Source organism: Schistosoma mansoni, chromosome 1 (genome assembly GCF_000237925.1).
Source record: "Schistosoma mansoni strain Puerto Rico chromosome 1, complete genome".
Classification (NCBI taxonomy): Eukaryota; Metazoa; Platyhelminthes; class Trematoda; order Strigeidida; family Schistosomatidae; genus Schistosoma; species Schistosoma mansoni.
In genome coordinates, this window is record NC_031495.1 from 30752512 (window position 1) to 30764711 (window position 12200).

The window sequence follows — 12200 nt, forward strand, 5'->3', positions numbered from 1 at the left end:
AACCGTGATTTAACACATTCATATTGTCGACCTTGCTTAGTATTGGGGTATTTAGGTGGACACGTGTATATTAAAAGATGAGTACACATTAAACACAAACACAAGTGTATCTACACCTATATATATATAAATGTATGACTATATACGTAGGAATAAACATATGTATAAATGCTAAATGCAAACTTCTCTTGTCTGTAAATAGTACAGGATATTATTAATAATAATTAGGGTTATTTGTGAAATTATTTGATTTGTTACCTTTTTTTGAATTTGACAAAAAAGAAACACTATCTCCTCTGATAGACGATAGATTTTCAAGGAAGTTTGATTCTACATCTAGGAGGATTTTTCTACAATGTGCTTTTTTACATTATTATCGGTAAGTCAATTCATATAATTTAGTTAAATACAATATATTTAACAGCTATTATAATAATTAAACAAATACTTGAATGAAACTTACTAATCACGTAGAATTTTGTGTACTAATCTGTTAATTACAACTTTTTGTAAAATTGAATGTACATTAACATTGAATTTAAAACACAATAAATAAAGGAACTTTAGAAAAGTTTTACTATAAAATGATTCAATTTAATCGATAAGAATCCCTCGATTTCATGGTCAGCACTCATTAACAAAGAACACTTGCAATTTTCATGAAATGAATTCCTCTCCCGCTTAAAAACTCAGAATTCAGAAAGTATACATGACCAAAATTTAAAAAATCACTTGACACCAGAAAAGATTTTTTATAAGAATAAAAAGGTTATACTCTTCAGTTGACACCTAAATACCAACAATATATATCCAAGGGATCATTTAGTCAGGTATAAACTACATTTTCCATAGAGCAGTTTACATTATTACCGTTCATTTAATGTAATTGAAGTAATCATGTAACATTATGCTGTTCACTTTATACTGATATCATCAATATCTGGAATAAACTCGGTCGAAAACCAACAGATTTTACAATTACATTTTATCAAACCAAACAGGAAGATACTGAATCAGATAATAGTTCGAGCTTACAATTTTTTAAGCGACATTTTTAGAATTCAAACTATAAGTGGGTTGGTAAACCGTGTGAGTTATTTATTTTGATTATTTAAATATGCAAAAATAACTACTACTACTACTATGTGTTTGTAACCTAGTCAATAATGTATAGATAATCATCGTAACTAGTGGTTAGAGACATTAAGTGACATGGCTCAGAATATTTTGCAGTTACGCAAATGCATTCACTCCCTGTCTTCCCTTAGACTCTAAGTTTCTAAATTTCCCATAAATTTTCTCATTTCTCTAGTTTACATTTCCGTGAATCGTATCTTAGATGTCTAATCTTTTATTATTACTTCTAATGATGTTATTCCCTCTACTAGTCTCTTGACAGTTTCATCTCACTGTGCTAATTGGATATGGAAACTTGAACCGATGTACATACGTACGAAGCTCCACGTTGCTACTAACTGACTGAGATGCATGCATTGCACATATTTATTTTAATAAAAAAACCGACCATAAAATCCAAATGTTAACAACTAGTTATTTCCCTCAGTTTAAATAAACTGATTAATAAAGTATCAGTATCTTTCTCAGCAAAATTCTTGAATAACTAAGGATTGACTGAAAACTTCTCTGTATTTACAGTGGATGATCATAACTTTTTAAATTAAATATTCAGTAAACTTTGAGTATTCCATAATGGCGAAAAAGTACCATGAATATAAAACATAGAAATCGGTCATTTTATTATAAATTTGCATTCCTAGATTTAAGTACAGAATAAAGTTTAATACAACACCGATAAGAAAGATATTTATGAACGAATTTTAAAGTTTTTATGTTGAGTAATATGTAAGTATCAAAATCAGTTCGCAATTTTTCAGGTTGTTATCAACCTATAAAATAAGGATCTCACAATTCTTCACTTTTTAAATGGATTTTAATCATATTTATTTTTGAATATAAATGTGCAATTATATTGTGTGAGAACTTATTGTAATTTCTGACATCTGTTCATTGGGAATCTATAAATCAGTAATCTAGATTTGAGAATATTTACCACTCGGTTACACTGTTCAAATGAACGAGAGTGGTTGATCCCATATCTCATATTTGGAAATGTGAAGAATCAATGAATTACTTTATTAATTTTTATTACCTAGAATAAATATCAAATGTACGATATGATACATTTAACCAAACTACTTCAATTCAAATTGTCCAACAGTGACAAATTATGAAATTTAAAATCGATCATAAATGTTTGGAAACTTCGAACTAATCATGGGTGATTAAATTCTCACAACATAAAAAACTGTTAATTATAATCGTGATTTAGATGTGTAGATGTTGTAAAAATCGAGTGGTAAGTGAAAATGTAAGCTCATGAAAGTGGTTGAAAAAAGTACAATATGAGGATAATTTAATTATATTAATTCACCAGTTTAAAAAATATAATTAAAACACAAATATTTCTTAATAGTTGAATCCATGAATTGATTTAAGCTAGACCATCATTTAAAACCTGGAAGCACTGAACGACCACTTCGTCCTAGTATAGAACTCTTCATTAGTACGCGTCCAGGTCTAGAGGTTACGCGTTTGTGCGCGAGACTAGGTTCGAATCCTGCTTTCGGGATCGTGAACGTGTGCTGTCGAGGAGTCCCATACTAGGACGAAACGGTCGTCCAGTGCTTCTACTTTTTCCGTGGTGGTCTAGTTTATATTGACTCATGAATCCAACTATTAAAAATTACTACAATCTCCACAAACCCCATTCTGATCATATACCATAAATAGTCAAATAATGAAATGAAATCAGAAGAATAATGAAACATTCATACCTCAATCTTACGGTTCGTAATAATCAAGCTACAAGCTTTTAATTATTGGCTACACTACAAAATGGAACTAAACATGTATTCTTCCTTTGTTAATTTTTTATGCGGTGTTAAAAAAATATTTGCCTGATATTTTTTATCCATCAAAGGCCTAGTTACTGTACTGTCATAAATTTCGCTTCTATTCACAATACATTGTCCGGTATATCTTCTGGGGTATTAGTAGAAAAAATTTGCTTATTCCTTTCGATACACTAACCTTCGCAAGTCTACATAAAATAATATGTACAACAGAAGACTGTATGACCTGACTTAATCATTAAACTTATGTCACATACTGAAATCACCCTTAGCATAAAAAGTTTCTTTCAAAGAGCTTAAGTCAGACCATACAATGGATGACAGTTCTGACCTAAGGAATGTAATTTTCTCATTCACTGCAACGAAAAACAGGTCTTCGAAGTTCCATAATTAAAATTCAATAATTAAAACTGGTTTTATCTAACACAATAAATAAGCAAACAATTAGATTTCCACCATTAAACTATACAGACTGGTCAGACTAAAGTATATGAAGAATGTTTGAATCTGATGTTCAATGATTTGATGCTGAGTGAGTAAAAAATACAGTATAAAAGCACGTCGGTCAGAATCGACAGTACCATTACCAAGTTTTAAAACAAAATTAAAATATAAATGATTTTTATTTTTGATCACATTATAAGTGGCAGAAATATCTTTGTACAAAACTTAGAATGCTCAAAACTGTTATGAAAAACTTTAAGTCATAGTACAGTGGAAATGGCAATATTAAACTTACCAAGTACTCACTTTTATAGATGGAATTTGGATAACACGTGAATAAATCACTTTTTATGAGAGACCCACAAAGAAATCATTTTACGAGTGATTCAATGGATGAATAACAGGAGAGCCATTGAGGTAGAAATGCCAAAATAAATAACGAATTTATCCGAATATTTCTCTACATTGTCTTATAACTTTGTCGTCCCGATTCTCTAGCCAATTTGTTCACGAAAAGATTTTACAGGTAATCATTAATTCTCTACAAAGTTATTTATAAATATGAAAGAACTTAAGTAACAATATATTCGTGTCAGTAAATTCATACTCAAATGAATCTGGTTATGTGGAGAGATTATGACAATATTAAGATCAGGAAATTTATAATTAACTATACAAAACCAATAACCTTTCTAAAACCACTAAATCTAAGAGATTTTAATGGTACTGTTATGAAATAATGTTAATTTATACAGGCAGTTTTGTACTTGACTGAGAAATGGCTTCACGTTCATATGGTCACTTATGAATCGATCAATCTGGACCCTACATTACACTTTTGGAACTGAATGCTTTAACCAGTGAACCATTTTTGTCTTATTGTTGCTAGTGGATATAATTGGCTACACTTTTTAACAGCTTTATGCTGAATATGTTTAATTCGAAGGTAGTTTTCATCAAAAATTGATATGTACATAGATGCTACTCACGATAGGATAATGAGTTCCCAGAGCTGTGTAATGTTTTCTGGTTCCAATCGTTTTCCAAATGTCACCAATATATGTTTAAAAGTTTAATCAAATTGCTTTTCACCACTGATGCATTTTATTGATTTTCGTTAAATTACGTGAACTGATTAAATGTTTTGCTATTAGCTGCGTTGTTTACGTAATCAATCATATACGTTGTTTAACAAATTTTGTTTACATGTTCATACCCAAAACTATGTTTTCCGATGCTTCAAAAAGAAAAGATTTTTTGCTGAAAAGCATGAAATGATCACTTAGATTTTATCAGTTAAAATGCAATAATTTTCGCTTCTGTTTGGAGGAGCATTAGTCTTTCATGAAAACTATTGTTGGGATAAATAAATTACAAAGAATATCAAATTGAATTGTTTGATGTATTATTCCTACTTTTGTTAACTTGAATGTGGTGTCAGTAAAATATCCCTTTTGGTTTACCTGAAATATAAATAACTGATGCACCTTTTCAAAATCAATATTTTGTTTGCTTCTGCATATTGTAAGAAGAATCTACTAAGGTCCCTCGTCACCTTGCATAATCAGCGTTCAATTGATTTACGTTGTATAGAACTGTTTCTACACTTTCTTTCAAGACTTCTGTTATCATTTTCCTTATATATTTAATTCCTAGATAAGTCAACTTACTGACCAACCGGATCCACTAAGATATCAAGAAAGATTGTTTAAGCGAAGAAAATAATATTCTACTTAATGAAAGTATTTCATACCCTTAATTACTTTACAAATGACTATGCTGATACTCTTTAATTATTGATTTGAGAAATAGGATAAACTCGAAGTTCAGATTCTGTCAGTAACTCACAGATGGCATCGGTTTAGGCCTGTGTCAAGTTGCAAATAAATTTGCTGGCCTAAAAAGATCGAACACGATTGATATTCTATACTGTTTTGTGTGCGTATTTGTAAGAAGTTACAAACTTTTAAGAAAGCATAATTCATAGCTTCTTGGTTTTCAGTGGTTTTTTACAGCTAACATCAATTTCCTGCCACACAACCATTGTAGAAGTATAAAAAACCTATATTAAATTAGACATATTTCTTCAAAAATAACTAACTATTCATCCCATTTATTGAAATGAATTCACCGATACCATCGTAATTATCATACGCCTTTTATGTTATTATACTTTTGTTCTTGATGTTATGCGGAAACACAGACACGCAAAGAACTACTTCATTTTCTCATTAGTTGTCCTTTTATTTTTGACCGTAAAGGTGGAAGGTGATTTTGCAACTGTTAACTGCTATCAAAACTACCATAATACAGGGTGGAGAAATTGTTTAACAAAAATGAAGTTATTTAATGTTTCAATTTCAGCGAATAAAGATAGATCAATGATAAACAAGGCGATTCCCCAAAATTTCATTTGCTAGATATTTTTCTCGATAAGGACAACCAAGTTGCTTGTTGATCTAAAAAAGCAATGATAATTGTCAGAATAGACGTAACACATTATTTGAATCTCATTAATTGTTGTAAAGCAGTCTCATGAGTTCTTTGTCCTAGGTTCTGTTTTACTATCATTAATGACAAATGTTAAGTAACTTTTGAGATTCACGAATATTTGGTATACAAACACGATTTCAAGATTTTCCGAATATCTTATTCAACAAAGATTACAGTTTGTATTTCCAGAACAACGCTTTTCATAGACGATAGACTAGTAACAAACAACCTTAGACTTGATTGATAAAACTATTTACACAATACAATCATTAAAAGTTTTGATGAAGGTCAACGACTTTGATTTATTTGCATGTGAACATAAAATTATATGGTGTAGAAAAGATGTAATCATGAAATTTCGTTGTAACATCAGATGTTTAAAGTCTGCACTGGAAAATTTAATGCTCTAGCTTCTAACCCGTTTTGAAAATCTGAAAATTAATTTTCAAGCATTACGGATTGGAGCAACAAGAATGTTATTGCTTTTCCCTGGCAGCTAAAAGAAAATTTTACTGAACGGTACTGACAAATACGAAGACACAATTCAAAGGGATTCACCCAATATCTTTACTTGTCTACGCAACAAAATATTTCAAAACAATACTATATTCTGTATATATATCTAAATCGTTTTCCGTAGGCATTAAGTTAATTTTCGCTACTACTTACAAAAATGTAAAATGTGATTTAATAGTCTTTTCCATCACTCTTTTGGTCATATGATATTGAAGTAAAATTCACAGGTACAAAATTAATCAAGTAAATCTTACTTATCCACTTAGCTTCATCTGACAATAAATTGATAATACTCACGGAAGTCTTATGATTGACTTAAAAGCAAATCAACTAGTCTGACAGATTTAAACAAATAAACATACTTACTGATTGTATTGTTGACTGAATAACACATGTTTACTTGTGTTTTCATAAATATTTAAATCATAGTAACCGTTTGATGAATTATTATTCAATGCCTTTTCTAAATAGCAACATAAATTGGTTATTTACAGCTAATAATTTCATTTTTTTCCACTTCCTTGAACGAAATGAACTAATTTAGTGTTTGTTGTTACAGTGTCTATGTCGTAATACAGCTGGACGACTAATGAAACGTAAAAAGAATCCATCAGATCGCAGTGTTGGTCGGGCAATAGTGGATCAAATGGCATTGTTTCGACGTGCTCCTGGTCCAGCTTACGTCCCACGAAGCTAGGAATATAAACTGAACAGGGAATCACAATAATTAAGAATGAAATTGAAAGAGAACTTCTGAATTAAATATATCCTGGTTTAATTCGCCTCAGTATTCCAATAAAAACCTTTGTGACTACACTTTGTATCTTGAATAAATTTTAGGGACCTGCATTTATTATGCTTATTTGTTTTTTACGTTTCTTTTTATTTCGGCGTTACAACGACGTATGGTTTTTCGTTCTATGTACACAAAATATATTTTTATTCTAGTTCATTTACCCATTGCTGTATAATAATACTATGTGAAACCCTCGTTAAATCCTACAATTCTTACAAATATTTTATACTACTTTTAAAATATTCAGTAGATAGCTCTTGTTTTTATTTTATATTTTCTGGAGTTTTTCATCCACTGTAATTTCACGTTCTGCTATTTCCACAAACCATTACGATTATGTATACTCAAGTGAAAATGCATATACATGCGTTTAGATATGTACAATTCTGTATTTTTTAGTGGTGGGGAAAAACAGTGCATTTTCTAAAGTACTTAGTTGTTTGCCTATTTCGATGTGTATTTTGCTGTGACTTTAATGTTTCTTCATTCGATAGTCATTTGAACATTGTCTATTATGGAAGTATTCGGCCTTGATATAGATGATTTAGTGTGAATTTTCACTATGGGATTCTATAACTTAGCTTATTTGATGTTTATATTGAAAAAGTACCTTATTTATTTGAATACATTTTGTAATTTTCAAGTTTTATATAATTTTATGAATAGCGTAAATTAGTTTTGATTTCTCTTAAGTGTGGAAAATTCATCAGTTAGCTCGAAACTGCAAAAAAATTTAAAAAGATGGTTTCAGGAGTTGAGATAGCATAAAAACTGTTTCAGATGCGTAATATTTTAATACTTCAACAGAAAATAGGTGAATCAGATGACACAAATATAAACATGGAGATGGTAGATGAAGGTTTGTCTGACATCAGTAATAAATCAAGATGATGTGTGATTGCGGAAAATTTTACACAATTTATTTATACTGTGATTAGTGTAAACTGAAATGAGTATCATTTAACATCAACTAATTAATAACTTATTATGTGAACAGGTATTCACAATGTCATAAAAAATTAAACGGCTATAACCAACAGATATAACTAAACCATGTAATTACTCCATTTTAAGAAGTGATTACATGTTAGAGACGATTAGAAAAATTCAATTTCGTATGTCACTTCCATTCCAACCAATTTGCTCCTTGCTAACTATTTCTAAGATAACCCACAACAAAAAGAAATATAATAAGATATCTCACCTAATATTAAGGTTCATCTACAGATATTTCAGTTTATTACGTAGTTTTATGACTGAAACATTAACATTTTCTTCTATAATAAATCTTCAAATTCCAATAATCGTATCTACTTTACTCTTGTTTAGTGTTTGAGTAGAAATGTAAGGAATATAACTTATTACCAAAATAATCTCTTATGAGATGGAAGTAATCCCTAGAGGTATTTCTACAACAATTAACACACATTTTAGGATTCACAGGATTATGAACAGTTAACGAAAAACTTGTTGTAGATTACTTAAAGAAAATGAAATTGCTGGTAACAGTATGTACTGATGTTTTATTCTTACTTTATCAATAAGAAGCTAACTGTTTTCGTTTGTTCCTCCGTTTTCATTATTGTACCTTTAATGGAAGAAAAGATAAAGATTAAAAAAACTATAGTCGGTTGATAGGACCAAGTAAAATAGACATGTTTTTTAACGCTAAGTAGAACGACTTAGAACAAAAGGAACCCATAAAAAATTTGATAAACTCATATATCATGTGAAGTTTCCATATAAAACTTAATATTCAGTTTATTTTTCCGAACAACCTTGTTAGATTCATTTAAAAATACGAATTCACTGGGCAAAGCTTTTATCTCAATCATAGTGTCGTACTTTGTCTTCATTCATACTAATAGTATAAAATGAATAGTGATTTTATCAGGTTGTCACTATCAAATAATTATCTACATTAAATCAACTGTAGTAAATTAGCTTGGCATAAAAATAAACGGATAGAAATCAGTTGGTATAGCAATAGATTGTATCATATGACTTTAATGTATAACAGTCATTCAAAATGTATTAGAGTTTGCATAATTACTAAAAATATGGAATCACCACCACTTTGCACTAATCATTATTACTAAACAGTCATCTGAACGATCAGCTGATCAGTGTCCATAGCTAAAGTGTATCTATAGAAATGAGGAAAGTCACAAGAGAAATACTATTAATTTAAAAAATGTGATTTGACTTAAAGCCACAGTGTGTAAATGAACCGAGTGATAATGTATAATTATTGATTTATTTGGTTTATTATCAACTTTTTTCTGCATAAAAATGTTTTGAACGGGACAGAATAAAGTAATATTTACTCTTGGGGTGTGTGACAGTTGTTTAACTTCACTGACTGATCCTGCAAAAACTTAACAAAGAACAGTCCATGACGTTAACTTTAAGAAGTAATAGTTATTTGAACTTTCCCTTGGTGTTGAAACGATTATAATTCGGACAGCACTGCCACTGTAAACTGTAAATATATATCATATAATTATAAGCAAAGATGGATAGTAGCTAGCAGTGGAATCCAGGATGCGCGTTTCGTCCTATTTGAGACTCGTCGTCCCAGAGTGAACATCAACTCTGAGATGCAGGTACATCCAGCTGACAAGTCGGAGATAGAACGAAACGCGCATCCTGGATTCCACTGCTAGCTACTATCCATCTTTGCTTATAATTATATGATATATATTTACAGTTTACAGTGGCAGTGCTGTCCGAATTATAATCGTTTCAACAGACTGATTAATTGCAGTCCTAAACATCAATGGGAAGATTCAAACAAACAATACCAAGTGAATATATCATATCAGTGATGTATATCTTTAAGTTGTTTATTGCTTTTTAAATCACTTAATTAACGATAACTTTTGAATAAATTGTTCTTAGATATATTTAACCATACATTTTACCTTGATATGATGTTTGTATTGTCCTTCGTGACGACCCATTTGAGCTTAATTGTCTGGAATAGTCATCATTAAGGTTTAGTGAGGTAGCAACAAAATGAAAACGATCAAACTGTGAGTCGATCCAAAAGCTATACCGTCGGCTCTACGGGATTTTGATGACAAAAAGTATTTTCCATATTCATAGCTTCCCATAGAATGAAGAAGTGATTCCCAACTTCCGGAACTGAAAATAACATATTTTACATTCATCTACCAATTTCTAGTGTCAACAGTAAAGTTTGAAAAGTACGGGACTAGTACAACCAACAACAATCATACACAAATATCGCATATATAAATACGCCTACATTACCATAAAATAGTGACAAGCATTAAGAAAAATATCAGACGATAAATGAGTAAGTGAAACAATTCATTATCAGCTTTAAAGTTTTATTTAAATTATTCTCAATAAAATAATATACTGAGTTTAACTAAATAACATTTCATCATTTTTTATTTAAAAAGTTTTTCAAATATATACTTTTCTAAGCAAAGATGGATAGTGGCTAGCAGTGGAATCCAGGACGCGCGTTTCGTCCCACTTAGGACTCATCAGCTGGATGTACCATCAATGGGAAGATTCAAACAAACAATACTAAGTGTATTTACTTTTCTCTTTTCTTAATTTATCAGTTCATTCAGTTAGTATTCATTGTAAAAAGGAGAATACTCTACTCCACTAAAAATTAATAAGTAAAACCTACAACCTTAAAATATGGTTTTTACATCTACATAATAAAGTCATAGTGAGAATGTGTTTACAAAACGTCAACAATCAATATACAATGAATAATTGTATAATTAATATTATATTTTTTATGTAATACATACCAATAACCTAAAATAAAACGGTTAGATACAATCAATAAATGTGAATTCAATGGATATTTTATTATGAAATAACAACAATTAATAAATGTAATAATTATTATAATTGTTTTATGAAATAATTACTACCCTGAAGAAGTCCAGACAAGTTTGCTGGACGAAACGTTGGAACTATTTAGATTTCAATCGTTGAGATTATTTTAAATATAATTTTTCACATATAATGAATTATTTTTATTGTTTCTTTTTTAAAGTATCATTTTTCTGTATGATTTCTTATTTTATCTAGTTAGGTTTATGGAGAATTCCATAAAATCTACCTTTTTATTTATTATTTAATATCACATATACTAGAACTGTATGAATAGTTTTTAGTAGATTGGTTATAAATAGATTATATCCCGAAGAGAATTATGAATGGTAAATGTTGAGAACTATTTATGGACCAATATAATACGTATATTTCCTATTGTGTAATTGTTAAGTAACTCAACTATTCATATTCATGTTTCTTATATTATGAACTTCATTTTGACCCATAGACTATTACTGTACGATTTACCATTCTTGAGTTATACCCAGTCTATTAATTACAGTCCCCTCTATTCACAGCCACATTTAGCTAAATCTTGTACTTATGCTATTTTCTATTTTATGGTACGATGTGGTCTGTCTGTTTGGTATATAAACCCAGTATGTTTGAGAATAATGAATCATATTGCAGAAGCTGTTATTGGTGTTCTGGACTTAATTGGCTGGGCTAGGCAGAAAGCAGGACCGACAAGTACTCTAGACTGCTCGTACGTGTTTCGTGTATCTTTAAACTGATCACTGCTCTCCAATTGGCGGCATCGTCACGTCATATATAAACAGGGCACTAGGCCATACGATATAACAAAATACATAAATAAATGTCCTATCATAAGAATTCATTCAGTTGATATTTATAAAAATAATAATAATAATAAAACAATACTTCTTGGCAAACTCTTAATCTAACTTATAATATTTATATTAGAAGAAAAACAGTGTGCTGAATTCTAGTGAGAACACTGGTCAACTGAATTCTGTTAGTAGTGACTTTAAATCATTTGTTCATTTTCTAAATTCATAATTCATGAATATATAGTACGCACATTTAGTGATATTATATTCACCAATCTGGACGATTTAACTAGAGTAAGACCCATAGGATATAATAGATATGAAAACACTGAAAGCTAA

General features: G+C 29.9%; 1 protein-coding gene across 1 annotated transcript; it reads left to right on the top strand.

The window, feature by feature from the left end:
* The first annotated feature begins 170 nt into the window (after positions 1-170).
* Positions 171-7848, top strand: Smp_173610 (hypothetical protein). The gene is made up of 2 exons (XM_018794021.1): positions 171-379; positions 6946-7848. Exons 1-2 carry the CDS (start codon positions 356-358, stop codon positions 7081-7083), a joined length of 162 nt encoding a protein of 53 aa, XP_018648475.1. The 5' UTR covers positions 171-355; the 3' UTR covers positions 7084-7848.
* The last annotated feature ends 4352 nt before the right edge of the window (positions 7849-12200 follow it).

Bases quoted from the DNA above. Each gene is read 5' to 3' on its own strand.
- Smp_173610 (XM_018794021.1), top strand. From the start codon at position 356: ATGTGCTTTTTTACATTATTATCG. The intron at 380-6,945 runs GTAAGTCAATTC...TTGTTGTTACAG, and splicing joins GCTTTTTTACATTATTATCG to TGTCTATGTCGTAATACAGC.